This window comes from Bombus pyrosoma, linkage group LG6, assembly GCF_014825855.1.
Source record: "Bombus pyrosoma isolate SC7728 linkage group LG6, ASM1482585v1, whole genome shotgun sequence".
Taxonomy (NCBI): domain Eukaryota; kingdom Metazoa; phylum Arthropoda; class Insecta; order Hymenoptera; family Apidae; genus Bombus; species Bombus pyrosoma.
The window spans coordinates 10211907-10235121 of NC_057775.1; the positions used below are offsets into that span (position 1 = coordinate 10211907).

The following is a 23215-nucleotide window of genomic DNA, read 5'->3' on the forward strand; positions in this document are numbered from 1 at the left end:
GATGAAATTCATTCCTCCTTTCCCCCCCTCCCCCGATCCTTCCTATTCACTCATTTTATTTTTCGTCTCATTAACCCTCATCTTTTTCTTGTTTTTCTCTCTTGTTCTCTTTATATTTATTTCCCTCATTTACTCCTGTCTGCTATTCTTTTTACTTACCATCTCCTTTCACACACTATATTTATGGCTTTGTTTCTCTTTCGCTTTGCCATCTCCTTTATTTCCGTTCACTTTGGTCTTTCAGCATCCCTACGTTTCTTTCTTCTTCTTTTCTCTCTATTGTCTCACTTCATATCCTTGCTGTTTGCTGATTTTTATATCTTCCATTTTGTCATTGCTTTTATGCTTCTTTTATTTTAATTTCTACCTTCGTTGTTCTCTTTTGCATTCATTTTTTTAACGTTTCATATTTTTTTTCGTCATATCCTCCACCGCTATCCCGTCTATTCTTTTATTTCTCCATTGTTTTTTGTCTTTCTAAATTGTTCTGTTTATTACATTTTATATATTTATTAGATTTTTATTTATTTTATGTATTATATAGATCTTATTTATTTCCTCTTTGCTTTTTTTTTTTAGCGGAAAGACATTTTCTTCATCCTCTTTCTTTGATTTTTACGTCATCTAGCTTTCTTTTTCGCCATCATTTGAATTACTCCCTTTTACAGTGTTTCGTCATCTGTGTCACGAAGCACACGTGACGTCTTATCAATGACGTAACACGGACCGTATTATTCAGGAAGTAGTGTGCGTCATCGTCCTTGAGGTGATCTGTAATGCAAACGGCCAGGGAATTACGTTTACAAGTGGTGCACGCATCCCCTAACCTCGCTTGTTCATACATAATCAGCTTTTATCGTACAGATATTAGTTAAAAATAACGCGTAACAAACATGTAGCTATTCTATCAAATGACAAATCTTTGATAGTGACTGATTTTTTTGAGTATTTAAACAAAATGAAAATATATGAAAGGAATCAGTTACATTTAGTAGATAAGAATAAAAATAATTAATCTACTAAATAGATTAAAAAATGGAATTTAACTTTTTCAGAAGCATTATAATATTCATAGTACAAAACATTATGTGTAATATTTATAAACGCGCGTGCGTTTGATATTTTACTGACAGCACTGACGATTCCTTCAGGTCAAATCAATTAACCCTGCGAAAATGCATCAGTTGCACGCGATATTGCTAAATTTAAACCAGGCAGCTTCTTGCCACCTGCACGTACATTTCTGCGTGACGTACGCTAAAGTCAACTTCATAAATGCAATCATTACGGAAAACGCAATTCAGTTCTACGAAGGATGCAACGATGTATAACGTATCCTAAAGTGTATAGGCACAAACATAAACGTATTTTATTGTTGTTTACTTCCCGGAATAAGGACTATATCTATTATTATTCCTTCCATCGAATTGCGACTACTTTTGCAACTATAAAAGTGGATTTTTGCTCGCTAAACATCGGTCGATTAATCCTATCATAATCCTCGAATTTTTATATTTCAATCTAGCACTCATTTTAGAAGACAAAAAGAATTTACAATGTTTTAAGAAGATGTTTAACATACAATTGAAACGAAAAATCAATAAGACGTTTTTCATATTTCTTCCAAACTGTGAAGAAATATTTTAACATTAGAAAAATATAATTTGGATGAAAATAACTGAATGAGCGTAGCGAGGTTGAACGTTCATCGACCACCGAATTAAATGTTACAATCGTTAAACAGAAAATGACATAATCGACGAGTAATCACAGTCATACCAATCTCAACACCGTCAGTAGCAATGAACACTGAAAAATATGTGGAGCACATATGCCCATATGTTTATATTATATATACGGTGTGCGTTAGAGAGTAGAAAATGTCAGACGATTTATCTCTCGAAGAGAAGCTATCGAGGAAGAAAATTGTCAATTGTCAAACGTAAAACGTCGCTCCGTATCGACTATATGCGGCACCGCGACCCGATTCTTAGGCAGCCCTGTCTTCGGTGAACCTCGCACGCGCTCGTGAGTGTTCGGGTACTTCTAGGTGAGTGTCTTCTTCGGCTCGAGTCTCATTGATCTCTCGGATGCGGTTGCGCGCAATGGTCGGCAGACGGCGGTGGTACTCCCGTCGACCAATCAGCTGTCGTGATTCCCTAGCTACGCTCGAGTCTCGTGGTCCTTCGGGCTAGCCGGTCGCCTCTTGTTTTCCATCGTGGGCTTCTCTAACCCGTTCGGTTGTTCGGTGGTGCGGCGCGAGGCGCGTTCTACCAACGCCGCTAAACGTCAAACGTGCTCGGCTCGAAAAGACGTGGTAATAAAAAAAAAAAAAAAATACAACGTGTCGACAACGGCGGTCACGACGCGGACGACAATTCGTAACGACGTCCTCGGTGACAAGGTTCGAGCGGATCGTACGCCCCCTTCTTGTCGCCGCCGTCACCATGATACCGTACTCCACGTGCTTGTCTTTTGGGGGCCGACACGACGCTCGTCGCTGGGTGGTCCTACACGACGAGTTCTCTCCCTACCCGGTGAGTCGCAGTACGAATACGCACGAGCACGCACGACGTATCACGTTCCTCAACCGAAAAGACGCGCGGCCACCGCCACTCCAAATCTCCTTTTCTCTATCCTCTAGCTAGTGTGATTACAGACAAAGCAGGGGAAAGTTGTGTTTCGGCACATCGTGTTGATGCATACTCACATAACATGTTGTATCAGTACTATATACACGTACACATACTTGTGCACACGTATATACCTTAGTTACCGTCTATATACATAACACTGGTTCGATTCGCGTGCGCGACAATGCCTCCGGGTTCGATGAACGTCTTCGATTGCCTCGATTGCCTAGCTTCATTGTGTATAGACTGCATTTGCGGGATAGATCCGAGCGACTTCTCTCTCTCATCGTCTGCCATATTTGTTGACATTCGATTCGTTCGCGATACATCGTCGTGCGATATACATATCTATATATACGTTTTTTTGGAAAGTTATAATCTTTTCATGAGCGGAAATTAAAAAACAGAAAGCTTGAGACAAAGCAAGTATTTAATAGATACACATATGCTTATTTTAGTAAAATTAATTTACTTTTTTTGTGTTCAACCGTTTACCTCTTTAAAGAGGTTAATGTTGTGGTTTCTATCGCCGAATATATTCGATATGTTTTATTAAATTGACATTTAATGGAATGGAATTGTTTGTTTTCCAAGGTTGTTTATGCACATATGTATGTAGCAGTATATATATAACTCTGCAGAAATGGAAACATATTTTTATATTCTCTATACCCATGATTTCAATTGATGGGAAAAATAATTCACTTCATCTATGACAGAGTTAAAAGGTTGATAGATAGTATTCGAATGTTTGACGTTCGTTAATTTTTTTACGCGTTGACTACTGGATTTGTTGTATTTTACGACATATGCGGAATATCGATTCAGTTTGTGCGTATTACGTATTATGTATCATAGAATTATGTTTTTACGCTCGACGTACAGTTCACGATCTATGAGCAAAGCATACGAAGAATTACTCCATAATCTGTACCGATCGCGTGTTTTATGTTTCTTATAATGTTCTTAACTAGTTTAATATTAAACATGATTTTGTTTTTTGTTACAAGTTATAGGCGAAGTATAGGTGGTTTACCGGAATATGCTTATGATTATTCATCTGTTCCTTAGAAATCAGATTTATGAATTGAAGCAATAGGAAAATAATTATCAATAAATAAGAAATATAAGAAAATCGCTTCATTCTAATGGTAAAGTGAATTAACATATTGTCTGCCTTTTAATCTTAATTATACAAGGTATAATGTGTTACATTGTTTACTAGTACATGTATATTTAACGTTAATTTAAAGTTACATATATTTAAAGAACAACTTATTATTACTTATCTTCTAGTTATAATTACGTTAAACGAGGAATAATATTTTAAAGTAGTAACTTTTATTACCACTAGAGTACCTAATCTTCTAAATAACGTTAATAAAGGAGAATTTGTTAGTTGTTGAAAAATTCTACAAATATTTTGTAGCAATATATTATAGAGATAAATATGAATTGAAAAATATTAATATGTTTTGTTTTCTGTGAAACAAGGATTTGTTGAACAAATATTATTAAAAGATCTCTTTACAATTCTTTTATGAATTGAAGATAAAGTGTATACATTTTATTGGATGGTATCATTATGTTTGTAATTTAAAGTATGATTTGTCTTCTCTTATCGGTTCAACTGGACGAAACCATGACAATGGACGGATGATAGAAATAGAGAGGGTCGGAAGTTTCATCAAATGACACGGTAATCAGATAACTTCAGCCATGAATATAACAATGAAATGAGCATGGTCATTGCACGTTATTATAAAATGAAATCGATGCCACTTGCAGATGAGCCGCATCTCTCGTATAGCTTCTCTCGTTTTCATCAATATCGTATTTAGACGTTCCGAGCATTTCAATTTTCAATTATTAAAATGACAAGATCGTTCGAAGTAATTAAATTACAACTCGCCAATGAGCAAGGTAGTTACAACGAAAATATCCAATTTTTATTTCAGCATTATAAATTTATCGTATTCTCCTGATTTTATATATTCAATACTTGAACGTGCTATAATTCTTTATCATTAATTAAAAATTTACTCTATTCTGTGATTTCATTCATTTATAATTAATAAAAACACTAGAATTTTGTTTTACAATTTAGTTTACTTTAACGCGTAACATACTATTTATTTCTACAAAATAATGAGAAGTATAAAATTAGCCAGAAGTTTCTACTTCCCTTCCATTTTTCTATCAATGGTAACAATTCTTTTAACCTTGGAATTCTATACTGGATATCACATTCCCCATCTGTTCCCCTCTATTTTAACTTCATCTAACAGTTGATAACTCTTTGTTATTAATTTTTCCTTGATAATTTTCCAATGCGGAAGAACGAAGATTATTCAGTAGCATGCCCGAATTCATTTGAAGGATTATATTAATATTATAAATATAATATTATATTAATAACATTGTTTTTCAATCATGTAAACCCTATACTTACTTATTTTCATAGTTAGATTATTCAGTTCGTTAGTTACAGTGCTACCATTTTTTTGTACGTATAACATTGCAAAACTGACACGTCAAAGAATGATGTATTAATTCTATTTTAAACTAAAACATTACGTCATTCAATAGTTCGTATTCATTATACAATACAAATAAATATACAATACGATATAGCCGTTTTATGTTGAAATATCGTAGTACGAATAGCGAATATACTTCGAGTTAGTTTATAATGAAAGAAGATTTGAATCTCTTTGTAAAAATGAAAACTACTGTCGTTTTGACGTGAGAGCCGAAAAATAATTTGGAACGAGCAACAATTTATGCACAGAAGTGCATGCAAAATGCATCGTAAGCGTAAATGCGTTTTTAGGAGTTTGCAAAAAAGTTGATTACGCACTGTTGAGCAGAATACGTGCCCGTCCTTTGAACACTCGGTCAGATAGCTCGAAGGGTTGCTATAAACGAATTATTTTGAGGTGATTGTTGTTCACGGTTGACATTTTGTTGCGCTATTGCTATAGTCGATTGAACTTTCATTAAATTATATACATACTTGGATTCTTCGTTTTCTGCGGATTAAATCAGTTTTTCAAGAGGAATAATTACGTTGTAGTTAATAATTAAACTTGTATCACGAATTTACGAGTTTAATATATTCCTTAATATGGAAATTACTTTGTGTACGCTTTACAAGGTTTTGTTCGTTTTAATGGGATAAAATAGGAAACCACCTCTATTGTAACTCTTAATTTAATTTCAAGAGCTAAATTTTTAATTAATTTTGTTTCAATGGAAATAAATCGAAAAAATGGGATTTTTTGTTCTTTTACATTAATCTTTTAAATTAAAATCAGGCAAGCTGGAAGATCCTTTGTTTAAATAAACTAAACTACATAATAAGGGCGCCTTTATGGTTCGTTCACACACGTTCTTCTGCCCCCTTTATTTTTCATTATATCGATCAATAAATACTTCCTTGTATCTTTCTATTTATATAATAACCTATGCACGTTGTCCCATTAACGGGACGTTTGTCAGAAGAATCTAATTATGTAACAGTTTGTTCAAATTATCTTCTTTCTTCTTTTTTAATAAAACTTCATTTTCTCTCTTCATAGCCCCAAAAAGAATAAGAGAAAGGATCAATCAAATATTAATGATACGAGTATACTTATCGTCAGAGATATACGTACTATTAAATAATAGAAAGATTTTGAAACAATATTCGATATTATTACATATTGAAGATAGATTATCTATTTTTTCACGCATTTTCAAGGTATTTTTTAAATGTCAATAAAAATTGATTTCAGTCTTTATTACATTTATTCCACAAAAAACTTCATGGCCTCAGTTAAAACGAAGATAAAGCTGTTTCGATATTTTGCGATAGAGAAACTAACTTGCAGGCATTTAACAGTTTATTCTCCGATTAAAAATCAGCAAACATTGGTTTATTCTCGTATAGCTTTTGTGAGAAAAGAATCATCCTACGTGAAAAATCATTCTGTTCGATACGATGCGCATATTTCTCGTATAGGCAATTTGTTTGTTAATCTTCTGGCAATCTTTTATTCGCTTTTGTTAATCTATTGATATTTTTAATAGACTTTTGAAAACTTTATTTTTTAATTTAAATTCAAATTTTTTAATTAACTTTTAATATCCATTTTCAATGTCTAAATACTAGGTTTTATTATCTTTGTCGTAATGAAAATTAAACTCAGGAAAAATTACATACTAAATTGTAAAATAAAATCATGATTATTAAACGATTACGTTAAACGTAGTATTTAAAACTTTCCTGAAACACGTTGGAAACATAGGTATTTAGAACACGAAGTAAATTCACGAATAAACTAAATTAACATAAATTTACTGGATTGTTTGCCAGACAATGATTCAGCGAATTGACCTGAAAATCCTGAAATCACGGAACATCTCTTCCTTTTCATTTGTATCAACGTGACGCACGAATATAATTTCTACAAAAAACGATCCGTTTCTCATCTAATTTTGTAAGCCGTTTGTTTTCGTAGATTCGTTATTTGCCACCTGATCGTAAATTAAAATATGCTCGAAAATATTTTGTAACCTTGTTCCCTTTACACTATCTGGGACACTAATACATGCTATTTCACAGTTATGTATAAAAATGTGCACGATTGTAACATTTAAAGGAAAAAGAAGAAGCAACAATTTTATACATATATTATAGGTATTTACAACGTAATCGAGTTTTCTGAGTAGTCAAAGTTCTTTTATTTTGAATTTTATTGAAATACCTAAAATGCAGCCTCTTTTTTATTGTAACTATTACTAGTTACTAGAATAAAGTTACTGTATTACTATAATTCACATGGAAATATACAAATGGATTTTTATATTCTTTTATTTCACTTATATATTACTTAGCACAGAAACTTCCACTGTTAATTTAACGAGTTCCAAAGGATTTCTCCTTCTGATCGGACTTCCTTATCCAAATTGGCTATTTTTATTCTTTCTAATAACGTTTCTTTCGAATTTGTAACAATCAGTTTGCAATTTCTCTCATTAGAAAAGATATATACTAGCAATCAGCATTTTGTGACATTTCTTCAACACATCCAATGCGACAGGATTTCTAACGATTCCTGTTCTATCTTCTGTGACGAAAAGAATCAAAGAAAATTGTCGTTTACTTGATTTTAGTCAAAAATGTAACTCGGACGCGCGACGTTAGATTGTTGAGAAATATTAAAACTAAAATGATGTTATAGATTTTATCGATATCGTCATTGAACGTATTAAGTATCCATTATTCGAAATCAGATTAGATAAATTTCCAGCTAAATTGCTTGAATTCAAGTTTTATTTGAAAAAAGTTTAAGATTCAATCTTGGAAAGTTACCCCCCGGATAAGGAGCAGAAACGAAATCGAAAGATCTGTAACACCTGTTTCAATGTTGCTACAACGCTGCTTTTGTTTCGTTCTATTCTAGCTACGCTGTTAAAGAAATCTCTATTCCGGAGCTGTTCCATTTTCCTTGTCGTGGATTTAAAAATCCTGTGCCTATGTCTGTGCCCGACGAAACAGTGTCGCGTTGTTCTATTCCCCTTTTTATCGATTTGCAGCTCACAGGAAGTTCCATCCGAAAGGGTGAGCGAATAAAGCCTCGCGGTACTTGTCGTTGGCTTTATCTAAATAGAATTTTCGGTACATGTCTCAATAAAGTGCGATGCTACCGAAGAATATGATTCTCCAACGAGCACGTGCATCACATAGCCAATTTTCATAGCCAATCTCCTTTTCTTATTGATTGCCTTTTTATTTTTAACTTGAAATTGCATCCCTTTGTACTGCCTAAAGGAAATCTGGCCGAGATTACTTGAAACCTTCAAATCACTGCTAAATGCTTCTTCTTCCTTCTACAATTTTTCAAATATGTAATTAATGGTAATACTAATATGTCTTGCTTTTATATAAACTAATAAACCGGGAGAATAATATCTGATCCTATTTTGTTTAATTGTGCCAGAAGTAAAAGTTGTCTCGTGCAAACGAGCTTATTATACATTTATTATTCAACTAAAGTCATTGAAACGAAAAGAATTTTGAAAGCGTATGCTATTACGTTGTAGAATCTGGATTCATTGTTCATAACTGAAACACAGTGTTTAACGCTCTGGATTATTCGTTATTTCGATAAAAATCGTTAACTACAATGAAAAATTATTGCAAAATAATTTATTTGACCTTAACATAAAATTAGGTTGCTTTTAAAATAAAAATAGCAAATTGGCCGAAATGACTTATTGTTTACTATAATCTTATTTTCATCTCAATTACAATTTGCCTATGTCTCGTAGAAAATATGTTTCGTAGAAAATTATATTGTTTAATTCAACATTTTTCAATCGCAAAAATAATTAGTAGCAAGATCCTCCGTACATAAACAAACAGAGTTAAATTTATATTCTGCTCTTTTTTCTTTTTTTGTTAAAATTTCAATAAAAATTTATCCAAACTGTAAGTTTCAAGAACTTCCTCAACCTTTATAACTTGATGAGATTTTTGCAGTAACAAGCAATAGTAATTAACGCTTTTTAACAACTCTTGTGTGTATCATTTCATTGCAGGTTTCTTTCTTCTTTTATAATCTTAAATCTTTCGCCAGAACTGTCACCATCGTGAAAGATAAAAATTGCATTAGTTAGCCGGTGTCGAGGAAGGACTAACGCAGTCTCATCACGGATGGGGTAATGAGTAAAGTTCATTTCTGAAATTGAGACTGAGAAAGGGATCAGTACGCAGGAAAATAGTTTCATCTTGTTGTGAATGTTACTCTCGAATTGCTTTTGCGACCTTTTCGTTTCACCGTTTGACAATTCACCGATTCGCTGTTTCTAACAAATCTTTTGCCCTTAAAGAGATATATACATATATGTATACATATATATACATACACACACATATTGGATTGACTAAAGGGTAATGTCAGACTTTTTGGTATGAAACTATACAAAGAGTTAATGCAAATGATCTTCAACGTTGAATTTCTATATTCCTAACATTTCAGCAAACTCTTGTGCGTAAATGTGGATTATATTCTACTACTACTAGACTGTAAATTTGATCGTTATCGATCTCGACAGTCGTTTTTCCATCGATAAGATCAAAATCTCCATCAGGAAACTTTGTGAACCATCTTTGCACCATTTTTTCATTCCTGCACCATGTACATCTTTTGTGCTGTTTATACAGCATTTTTACCTTTGAAATTATATGACCTATGAAATTATAATTCATAATTGCGAAATACGAAAATACGTCTTTTTGTTGTTCATCTTCGAGTCAAAGTAAACATTAAAAAAATGTAAGCAAATGGTGTAATGAATTATTTTTTAAAGTGCACAAAATTCGAGATGTCAACTTATAGATCGCACGGACGTTATACAGCTTATCGATAGAGTGTTGCTTTCGCAAGTAGAACGGCAGAAACGAATGTTTAGGGTAGAATCCGACATTACTTATACGTATTGGCCAATCTAATATGTACATGTTTATGTTAAAAAAAAGAAAAAAAGATGAACGATCGAATAATAATGAACACGTGAACAGACATAATTAAGTAATTAATAATACGTAATTGATTTGACGTATCTCAGGGGTCAGGAAACATTAATTAAGAAACTAATTTTCACTTCGATTTCTATTTCGATATACAACGATGACAAATGAAAACTGTAAATGAAATTATTTGGCAATCAGGTAGAAAAGATTTCTTTAGGAACGGAAAGACAAGCCGACTGACTACAGTCGTATCCCGTTTGCGCTAAATTAATTTTCCAGACTTAACTGGTTATCTCTGAGCTTGATATAGCTGAATTATAGCTCGTTTATTGTTCATGGTGCTCGATGCTCGTACGATGAAATCTGGGGAATGTTTGTTGGCAAGGCAAGTTCGTTTATCAATGCCAAGATCAAAGGGATTCAGTGCGTTTCTGTGATCGTTGACTAAACTTATTGGTGAAACGCAATTGCTTTAGCTTACCTTGTCACGAAACAACCTCGTATAGACCCCTTCCCGAGAGATGGAGAGCGAGAGAGAGAGAGAGAAAGAGATTGAATCGAGCGTGTAGATAACTTGATTAGTCTATATATCACGAAAGAAAATGCGTTTCAATATCTCCTATAATCACTTTTGTTTCACAGGGAATTTGAAATTTCAAATTCCTCGCGCGGTTTTAATAAAATTGTAATTTCATACGAGAGATCTTTGCATTGGAGAAAAAAGATTATCTCGTCGTTGACTAATACTTCGTCGAAATTTTTCAAGCGGACATAGCTTTCGATAATCGCGTTTTATAACCCATTACTTTGTTCTATTATATCGTTATAGGATTTCTGTACATTTGTCGGAAGTAGAACATTTTAGTTAACAAGTTAATAATGGTTTCCGTACATCTCTAAACAGATGATTCAAGGAGAAAGTTTCCCATTATATGGTAGTACACTACCTCTTTGAAGTGGACTGTTTTATAACAAAAGTCGTCCATGATAGTAAGAAGTCATTGTTATTCAATGTTAGAACCACGTGCGAAAATAAAGACTTTTAAGATATTGAAACGATCGCATAATGAAGATCTTCATCTACTTCAGAGATCTCGATTCTTGAGACTATTCTCAACTATTGCTTTCAAAAGTATCCTCTATTATTTGAATTCTTCTTGAATATCATATTAAATTCTACTATTTAAACACCCTTATAATTTCATATTGATCCATTGTAAATGAGATCGTGAAATATAAGAAATGATTTTTTCTCCCTGCCAGGTTAACGTTTTAATCAACTATCATACCGGGGCAGCAAACATTTATCTTAAACACGTGGATGAAATATTTAACTACGAATTCATTTCATTCGAATGAATATAATAGAAAAATTAATAATAATTTTGTTGTGTAATACGTAATACATCTAAAGTTCTTTATACATATATATATAAAGAACTAATGAAGGAATCTTCATAATGACTTTTGATAATGACTAAGACACGGCTTTTCATGTATTCATAGGAAATTTGAAAGTGCAAAATCGCCAAGATTGCGTATAGTATGCAAAAGGAAATATCCAAAATACAGTGGTGTCTATAGTATTTGGCAGATAAAACAATTTCCTACCGAGATTCTACTTTCTTAATCATATCCTAGAAAATATGGGTGCGCATAAAAATTCGCACTATTCTGATAACGATCCAGAACACGGATCAATGTTTTCCTTCACTTAAAAATTCGTTCATTACCGAAGAAACACAGGACACCGTGCGTGCTATAGAAATAACGGAAATAGTTGGAATATAATCTCGGCGGGTAATTTCGAAACGACAAGCCCCTCGGTATGCCGTAGGATTGTTTAATCAAGATGCAAGGGAAAAGAGGCGAAGGACACCATCTTTGAAGGAGAAATATTTTCACGATCGAAGGGCTTGCCTTGCAATTTCTTTCGGTCCCTCTCTTCGCGGTGTCGTTCCTTCTCCATCGTGGACTGTCCGAACGCTCCGGTCGGGTGATTAAAAACGAAGCTAATAAATTGATTTAAAGCGCTTTCAAGATGGCGTCTTTGATAGCAAATCATGAGACGAGGAGGAAATGGGAAAGTAGCATCCTTCCATCCTGAATCGTCTCGAAGACGTTTTAACGAGACTTCCAGCATGACTACCACTTTCCTCTCTTGTCTTCTTCTCTTTCTCCTCTTGGCAACTGGTCTCCCGTCGTTTTCGTTAAAACGTACCGCTATCGAAGAAATCTATCATTTATTGGTTTCTCGTCGGAGTTGTTTATCACGGATTTCTTGCTAATGGTCCTCGTTATACTCGTTACTGTTACGGAATCTTTATGTGCGAGTAATAATACAAGGGTCTTATAACAAGAAACGACTCTTGTCAAATTCTTCCGTCTCCGCTAGCTTCTCCTATGAAGCTTTAACCGCGTGTATTTTTATTTGTCGGAACATTGTACATTTAATCATAATAATTCGCGAAATGATGTAACGTACTTTTTCAACGACTAGTTTTACTATTGCAGATTTATTGGTTTGTTTTGAAATAATACGGGAAACTATTGATTCCTTGGAAATATCTGCGTGGAAAAATTATGCGATTGAAACAAATACGATAACCACGCAACGTATTTTAGACTTTTACGAATTAATAAATAATTAAGAATTCGGGACATATAAAAACTGTTAAATTTAATCTAAACCAGCGCTTTTTGAACTTTTTCTATTCGCGACCGCATTTTGCCTGGAAAAATTGTACGTGACCACAATTATATACATGAGAAGGTACATAAAATAAATATACAAACAAAACATTAATCGATAATAAATCAAAGAAGTTTAGTTCTTAACAATTCTTCGCTATATTTATAGTTTTATTACTTATTACTATTTATTAAAGTAAATGCAAAGGATATCGATGAGACAAACGAGCTAATTTAATTTTCCATAAAGAATTAAATATTGGCTGAATATTTGATATAACAGAGTATCTTCAAGGTTTTTCAAAATTGATGGATATTTTGATTTCACAATCGACAATGACGGAAACGTCGTTTTGCTATAGATACGTAGTATAAAAGATTATAAGGCTATTGTAGAAATTGCTGGAAATTCTGTCCTAATTCTAGTAAAGTAAAAACCCATTTACATTTTAAAAAGCCGGTGTTTTATATCTATGTCGATTAATGGCTCAGTGAATTTTTCATGATCCTTTGATGACAGATGAGCGACATTTTTCATTTCACTGGTGTATGGTAGTCGCAAAAATTGTCAAGATCTTGTAATTTTGTTACGCGATCCATAGTTTAAAAAGCTCCCGATTTAAACTATAACAAAATAAATATGCTCGTGAGCTTTATATGGATTTAGAATCGGTGTCGCAATGTATTCTCGGTGCCTAGAGTTGCAGAATTTCATCAGATACCCATGTACGCCTCACGGTTATCACCTATTTAAGGTATACTTACCTGCTCATATCACGGATCACTGACGTCCACCAGAGGTTTTTAATTGACCAGCTGATCAACCGTGCCAAATGACCCATGATATGAGCACGAGTATCTACCTTAAATAGGTGGCAAGCCTAAGGCGCAAATTACCATCAGTGGGTCCTTAGAACGGTGACAAAGCTAGATGTGATACTGATATAAAAAGAGAGATATTTTTTTCAACGAAACACACTGAATATTTAACAATCTAAATTGGATCTAGTAGGAAATTGGAAAGTTAGGAATAAAGTCTCCATTTAAAATAATCCCGGAATCGGAGAAACTCATTTGAGATGATTTATGAATTAAAATAAAGTTTAACACTTCAAGAAGATAAAAAAAATCGTTTCTGTTAGTATTTTTTGTTTAACTCTATCGCAACCTGCTTGTGCTATACTTACGTTACTTTCACTGTGCATATCCTCTAGGTGTTAATATAACATTGGAAGTATCTTGTCTTTATGTATAATGTGTAAAAAAACAACTTTCAAAAGTGTACAATTTCTGTTTAGAGAAGTTGTTTCTTGGCTATTAATTCTATTTCTATATCTTACGTCTTTAATACTGAAGATGCAAAATACAAGATAGGAAGTGAAACAAAGCAAGTGTTTTTATAACTACGAAAATGTATGTAAATTATATATATATTAGTACATTATATATTTATTAATACAAAAAATGTATTAAAACGATTGATTAGCTGCACTCGTGTCTTCTTGAAGGTTTCAAGAAATTGACAGAAAGTTTTCACTGGCTGGAGTCACTTACGAACGTATCGTGAACGCATGTTTGTTCGTATTCAGCGTAGACCGTAGGTGTTCCGAAACGAGTTTACGTGACGATACCATTTGCTGCTAATGCATGTTTAGGCTTTGTGGTACGTTACCCTGTAAGGAAGCTGCAGGGGTGCCGTACAACGAGGATATCGGAATTCATACATTTACGGACCGGACAAGGTTGAGAAGGTGGACAAAGAGAAGACAATAGGAGCGAGGGAGATAATCAACGGCATAGTCCATGGGGTGGAGCGGAGTGATGGGTGAGAATCATGAGGGTGCCACTTATGTCGTCGATCGACATCGCCGTCATGTTACTATATCAAATGCTTACATTGGTTCCGCTTCAAGCGTATACAAGGAGATCCAAAAATGAAAATACATCTTTATTGCGCGTAATTTGTTGTAAAATCTCTTATGCGTGTGTCGTATAAATTAAAAATTTATTGTAAGCGTTAAAGCGTTAGCATTTTTTTTTATTAAAGTTCAGTTTTTTACATATATCGTATTTACCTTTGAATTTATAGTCCAACGTATTTGCTATTATCTTATGACATATATGTTTCATCTTTTCAATTATAAAACGGCTAATAGAAACATACCGCTGGAAGTTTCACGGGCAACGGAATATCCGTTCCTCGAACTAGACGAAGCGTAACGAGATCCGTAGAAAAGAGTAGAACACAGATAGATATACGTCGTTCCTTCGCACCATAAACTTTATGGTCGACCTTCTACTTCATACGTCGATATGCTCTCGTGAAATCGATGCGTAACGCGATTTAATGCGGAAAAGAGAGGAATTACGATTGCTCTGACAAGCTGGTCGACGGTGCAGTAGAATTTCATTTTCGATGAGATCTACGTGAATCCATATCTAACGTTGCATTATACGAGCAATATTCGTTCAACATTCGTTCGCTATCAACAAAATGAAATCTTCACAGCACCGTTTTGCTTAGTTGTCTAATCACTTCAGATTTTTCGAACCATATAAATATTTTCAGATTAGATTAGATTATTACTTTTTTTTAGAAACACGTTGCGATAGGAAGTGGTATTAACGTAGGTTAAGGATAGCAACGTGAGCTATCGGTATTTGTAGATATTTACGAAAATTTTTGTAGCCTGCTTGTAATCTTTGCACGTTACATGTAAGAAATACACTTTAATCTCTGAAGCAATTGTGTCGTATAATGTACATCAAGACGAAAATCAATTCACAATGGAAATGACGGACATAATCAGATTATGAAAATTGTTGTGCATACCAATCTGTATGTCGGATATGTTAACTTATGACACTTTACTGCGTTAGATCTTGAACTGTCGCACGAAACTAACCGACTTGTTCAAACTTATCTTCTTCTGTTCAATAGTAAATTCAGTCATCGAGATACTGCATTTGTTATCACGTATGTATATATACAGTACACTTTCCGTAATGAATCATATGTATAAACAAAACGACCGCTTTACTGTCGACATTTGAGCATATTCAACAAGCCACCGATTACAATTCGTTTTACGATACATACTTTCTGATGAAGATTACGCGCGCTTCTGTTCAACGGTTTACTTTGGACTTTTTAAAAACTGAAGAAGACTAAGATACGGATCAGAAACCACAATGATAATCCGATTTTGGAATACAGTTTCACAAAAACATCACGAGAACGTCATGAGGAAGATCCTTCTCAACTGAGACTCTGACGAAAACACGAATTAATAAACACGTATTGACGATCTATGATCGAATGAAAGTTCCAACTTGAGAAGCACGGATTCTCACGGATACGACATTGCAGGACAAGCTGGACACAAAATCGAGCAGCAGATCGATATAAATTCGCTGGAATGCGACAGTTGAAGAGACGGTTCAGGAACGCGATTGTGCGGATGCCAAAATTCTCAACCGGCAGTGTTCTGCGTGGGAAACGAGAGAGAAGGAAAGAAAGTGAGGTTGTGTTCTCGCGAGTAATTTAGTTGATGGTGGCTGCGCCCTCGACGAGAGTGAGCGAGCGAGAGAGAATGGGCGAGAGCACCCTTAGGAACGATTCGTGGCCTCTTCAGAGACCCCGAGGTCGGTCCTGCCTGTTAGTAAATATTACTTAACATTATTGCCTGTCAGGCTGATGTCATTGTGGACGTGGACTAACGAACGAGGGCGCTCGTGTTCATCTCATTGCGTGTCGCAGTTTTTCTCTATGGAATTTGGTTTTTTGAAATGCCAAGCAGAAGCTTGCGTCAGATTATTCCGCAGCAGGGCTGGGCAACTCGCGTCTCGCGACCCGCATGTGACTTCTGTCCTGCTTGTATTCCTCTTCAGCGATCCTTGTTATACGCATTTGACTTCTACGTACGTATCTTAGGTATCTTGATTCAGAAAGATTTATTCTCTCAATGCAAATAAAGAATATTTTATGAACACAAATAAGCGGAGCGTTAACACGTTGACTGCCATGGGGGTCACCGGTGACCGACACTCGATTTGGCTATAGCGCCGTAGGGGCCACCGGTGACCATCACCACGAAAAATGCTTCAAGCATGATTTTATAACTCATTTTATTTGCTGCAAATAATATTTCAACATAACATGCATCGCATAATGAAAAGTTCACGTCGGCGCCTTGGGCAAACCATGGAAAATTCGTCTGGCAGTCAACGTGTTAATTAAACTGTAATAGGCCTATAATCATAATCATTGTATATATACATACATATACTCGCAGTCACACGAGATAAAACGAGATAGGAATATATGACGTGGTGGGGGCATCGGCAGATTAAGGGTGAAAAACTCGATGATGGTACAGAAAAATTTATTAAATGAAATTAAGAACTTAATTGACAGATAGGGAGTTAGAATGTGACTGTTACATTAGTGCTTATTCATCGCTTACTGACATCATTCATGTGATATCGCTATATAGTTCTTGTAACGTATTGCTACTGAACTTCTTCGCATGATGATACGTGTATCGCAATACGCGAGATATAGCTAATTTTTTCTGAATAACCATACGACAAATTCCTCCTCCCGAGTCTTTCAGTTGAAAAGAAACATCGTCGCAGCTAACTCATCAATCGTCAATCTGTCAATCTTGTTCGTTTCCTTTGTATCGTGTATTCATCTCTGGAATGTTAATTTGGAGTAAAAGGATAAAGCAAGATCATTTTCAAGCGAACAGTAATTGATTTTTCGGTATGTATTACGTGAGTACCAAAAGTGAAAGAATCTCCGATAGAAACCTAGGTGTGAAACAGATATTTGTTTATTAGCACATTCTGACTTCTGATGAGTGTCTAGTTGTGATCTGATCATGTAACGAATTTTAAAAGGCAGGTGTACGTCGATTCCAAGGATTTACGTAAGATACCACGCAGTATACGCATTAATTATGAGGATACTATGTATGAGATTTGTCTTTTTATTGAATTACTCGACTGTTCGCATTGCAAAGATTGTCAAATATAAACAAAGATTGTCAATCCATAAGAAATTTGTCAAAACCATGTCATTTAAAAGGAGATTGACATAGGAGATCTTTGGATCATGAAAATGGGTTGCTACATTTTATGGAAAGTCAAATACTTGAACTTCTCTTTTCCCCTTGCATGTTATCAGTAATTCTGGTAATAGCTGTCATCAAATCGTTTTACGACATCTTGCTTCTGTAAATCGATTGAATTAATTATTAAAAATAAATTGTAATGTTGAATCGACGTTCGAAACATTTAATCTAAAAATCACAGTGATCCCCATAAAGGATAATTGTTTATTGATTATACATTGTCTTTAACGTTATATCTATTATACAAAAGGCTCTCCACAAGATAAAAAAATAGTCTTATCCTATATTTGCGTCTATATAAATATCCGTAAGCTGTTTCTATTTATTTACATTATTTTATAATTCTTTACATTGCTTTGATTAATCTTTTATGTTGCGCTAATTAATATTTTATTACGTTCTATGCTTAAAAAATAAGGAAAAGGAATACCTGCATGCATTTATAAACATTCTACTGCTTGTTTGCTACCAGGTAATTCATTATCAACGTATTATTAAAAAAAGTACTATAACTACCATTATATGTATAATATATAAGTACCTCTTAACTATCTAACCCTAACGCTATCTTTTATTCTTAGAAATACTTTAGTTGAAAAAAATTTTATTTTTTAACATATCGTAACGCAAACAAACAAAAGGTTGTATTATAAATTATGAATTTTTAAACAATCTCTCTTCTCGGTTATGAAACCTATTATATTAATTTGTATTATCATAATCTATATTATTTATATTATATTATATTGTTATATCATATTATTATAATTTATAGCATTATACCTATTTTACTAATTTACGATGAGATAAAAATTCCATACTTAAAATATGTAACTGTGTTTCAACAAAGCTACATATTCGTAAAAATCAGGATTCGAAACGGGGAAGAAACGTGGTTAATCAGTGTAAACATTGGTTTTTAATTGACCGGTTAATCGGATTCGTAAACCTGGTTAAGCGGATCCCCGTAAATCTGATTTTTCCAGGCTTTTTTCTGGCGCGTCACGCACACTCGTGCTCACGCGGACCCTCGTTTGTTCAGAAAACAATCTAAGTTTAGCGCGACCGTCTAAATGCGTCCGCGGTGGCGGATCGCGAACAACTATTTTCGACTTGTATGTCTCACCTACACCGCGGCAATACTACTGTTTTGACGTTTACTCTTCGATCATGGCTAGTGATATTATTTTTATTAATAGTGGCGCCATACGCTCGCACTGATAAATAACTTTGGCTCGCTCTTCCAAATGGAATTTAACGCTTCTAATTGAAATGCGTTATTTTTGTCGCTGGTAGCAGTTTAACGAGTCCCTTTTTTCTTTTGACATAAAATTTTCTTTTGTGTACATGTTGGTTTCGCCGAATTATAAAAGCGCATTTACGAATGTCGCCAGAGCAATTTAAGTTTCGATTTAGCCTTTTAATAAATTGTCAAACTGTTGCATAATGAATGTCGCTTCGCTTATACTTTTACAAATGCAGTTTTGTAAACCGTTGACAGGTTAAACTCCGTTCGCCAAGATACAGAAATCTAGTTCCTCATTGACTGAAACTACTGATTAATTCTCCGTGAATAAACGCATGATAAATAGAACTGCACATTTTCTGCGTATTACGCATAATAAAACGTTTATCATTTCATTTTCCAAAGTTATTTTATTTCGGATTGTTGAATGTGAGGGACAAAGGGAAAAGATCTACTCTTTCTACTTCCATTACTTTTGATTAGTATGTGTTCGTATTACATTAGGGGTAATACAATATCATGCATAACAAACGAGCAAAGGAGCAAGGTATCTGAACTGTAATACAGTAAGAATCGAAGTATCGAATGATGTATGTATTGTAGTATTGCTATTATACTTACCTGTATATTGGCATAATTCTTTATTCTAATTATTTATTATTTATTAATACAGATATTATTTCGCAGAAATTCTGATCCTAATCTATTTCTTGTTTTTTTTTTGTTTTCGGTATTTAAATAAAACGAATATCGTTTCGTCGAAATAATTTATTTTAATTATTAATTAAGTTTAAGAAGTTGAATATTAAGTTTTCTAAAGCGATATATGTAATATTAATGTAATATTTAACAATGTAGAACCAATACAATATTTTACTGAATTGAAATGAAAAAGAAATAGAACATTCGAGATTTTTATTCGATGTTTCACATAGTACACAGTCAAAGTTTTCAAAATAACGGCACGACTCGACACTTACAATATCCTGAACCCGATACTTTGTCTACTTGTATGCCAAAATAATCTACGTGGAATTAATTTATCCTCCGTGCAAGTTTCTAGCTCGAGTTGAAGAACGTCCAATTATCCCAAACAAAATGTCACAGCTCGACGCTCGTCTAAACTAAAATATGCTACACAGCAGCCATTACAATAATACGATATTTTGTCTTGTTCCCGAAGCACGCCACTTATATCTATTTTACTAGCAGTCATTCGTCTAGATTGTACCATTTTTAATTTATTATATAATAACAACACGCTGTCTTCTGACATAGATAGCCGTCTATTTGGATCGACATCAAAAGTTCATGCGACTCGGTCAAGAAATAAACTGAACGCCGGTATCACGATGCAACGAAGACGATGCAAAGTCACCCTCGTATTCACTGCTTTTCTCGCTAATTGAATCAAAACCTAGAATGACAATTTCAAAAACATTTAGCATATTTTTTGAAAAATACGGTTTTTAAATTACACTGTTCCGTAAGATTCGATCTAACGCGCTTGCTGTGTTCAACATTATACCGAAAATCTTGAGGTTTTCATGGCTCGAGTTCTAATCGCAATCAACCCTGCTGCTTCGTCTTGAGTTTATATAACGTGAAATGGATATTATATTTCAGTAAATATTATTAAAATATAGATGGATTTTCTTTTTTGAATGTTGATTTTAGTATATAATAATAATAATAATAATATTAGTTTAATTTCAGTCTTCTCGGCCATGAGATGGACTTGGTTTACATAGATTCTTAATTTACACATTCATTCGGACAAACCACCTATATCTCTCTGCTTCTACTATCTTCTTCTTCCAGTATCTTTTCCCGCCTCTTTTTCTTTCCCGCACACGTCGGCCATCTTACTACTTCCACATCGAGAAACTTTGCCACTACATCTTCTAACCTGCATTCGCACCTTTCCAGTTCTCTACGTGTCTCAATTAGGTGCTTTAGCGTTTCTCGACCTTCCTTGTGTAACACACAATGCTACAGTACACATATGCTACTTTCCTCATCTATCCAATATTTATCCCATTGCTCAAGGTTTCCGCTCCTGATCTTTTCTATTAGCTTTTGACCGTCCCCTATGCCTACCCTATATTTGATTTTAATATTTTATATAATAAATATATTGCTTTTCGCGTGTTCTACGCGTTTTATGGATAAAATATTCAAAGAGAAAGAGATATCTAAAGAGATACAAACCCGAAGAGGAAGTGAGGAGAACAGCAGGATTGACACACTTAGCATTGTTATGGATAACATTGCTAATATGCTGTTCGATTCTGCCTGACGCTTCTAGATACAATATAAACCGCGTCCAAAAAGAAAAGATTCCAACATTTCGTTAACATCAGTACAGTCAGTTTCATCAGGTTTCCAAGAACTGCGTGTTATCAATGCGATTTTCAACCCCTAACGAAGATAATTACTAGATCCCGAATTTTTATTCAAATTCATATTTTTGGGAATATAATTAAAAAAATAAAGCCTCGGTAGAAAATGACTTTAACTACCGAGAAGTAGTATTAGAGAAATACACTATACTCCAGGTATTTTATATATTCTTTTACATTACGTATATTCCCTGCATTTTTTCACTTTCAAGTTTCTTATAAATGCATAAAAATCCTCAGACCGCTGATTGCAACGTTAACGACAGTTTGACAATCTTTTTCTCTTATCGTTGGTTACGGCTCACATCCGAAAGCCTCGAACAGTGTTGCATGTACCCCTATCTACAGCATTGCGTAAAAGTACCCATTTTCGTGAATACACCGCTTCCCTACAAAATATCTGCAATCTGTGGGTAGTAAAACGATCGATAGCAACGTGTAGAGTCACATTTTACTGCTAATTGAACACTGACCAAAATACGCTATAGATCTTTATTCGAGGTTTCCGTACTATTATATTGTCACCTTACGAGTCCTTTCGAGAACAGCGAACATTTACCCTTGGATCGATGGTATGTCGAGAATGCTGATCTGAAGACGAAACAGAGTCTGGGATCGAATTTCTACTTTCTAAAGATAACGCGCACAAATTAAGAGGGCCGTGGAAACTGCTTCCTCAAAGCGACGTATCGTCGCTGAAAGGAAATGCTAAAGCCAACAAGGAGATTGCCTCGCTCGCCATAGGGAGAAAGAGAAGCTGCACACGGGAGACATTTTGCACAAAAAGAAAGGATAAACATCAATAAAGACAGCGAGGAAGGGTAGAGACACCACGCTCTTGATCCTTCTTTTCGTCTTGACTTCCTCTTCGGTCGTAGCATCACCTCCTACCCTCGTTGGTTTGTTCCACTTCTTTCTCGACTCAGCGTTTCGACAGACGAATTTCACAGTTGCGTGTATCAATGTCATGCTATTCCGTGAAAAAAGGTGTCTCGTCGATAGAAACGAACTGAAAGGCTGAAGACACTGTTAGGATGAAATGAAAGAGTAATATACAGGGTGTCGCGTAGCATCCGGGAACTGCTTCGGCGGTAGATTCTGTATATGACCTTGCTTTCGAATTATAGAGAGTTTCTTCTCCAATAAACCGTATTTGCATATCTATACAGGAGATACTCAAAATGATTCTCTTTGCATCCGAACACGAGCCTGGAGACGTTTACTATCATTAGCCATTAATTGTTCTACCCTTTCCATTTCTCCAGGTATTGTTCTGATTTTCTGGAAGCCTTGTACAATTCTCTCGCGATTTCGACGCTGTCGACGGACAACTTATTCCAACGTGAAACCTATATTATTGGATTATCGTTCTGTTTGACATATTATGACAGATTTCTGTCATTTCTTTCTTAATTCAGGCCTTTGACGCGTGAATATGAACGTTATGTCATTGCTCGAAGAATAATATTTTGTTGATATGCGGAGGAGAAAAAATCACAGTCTCTAGAGGCGAAGCAGTTGAATCGATGAAATCGTGGAAGGAAGTGCAAGTTGCGCAACTCGTTATAGGAACTTTTTACTTAATA

At 34.5% G+C, this 23215-nt stretch overlaps 1 protein-coding gene across 1 annotated transcript in view; it reads left to right on the forward strand.

Annotated features, from left to right (window-relative positions):
- The first annotated feature begins 2126 nt into the window (after positions 1–2126).
- The window catches only part of LOC122568366, a 133689-nt gene continuing 112600 nt past the window's right edge, over positions 2127–23215 (forward strand). Inside the window, exon 1 of the mRNA XM_043728025.1 lies at positions 2127–2537. Within this exon, the coding sequence (XP_043583960.1) occupies positions 2448–2537 (90 nt within the window). The 5' untranslated portion in view covers positions 2127–2447. The remainder of the gene's footprint in view (positions 2538–23215) is intronic.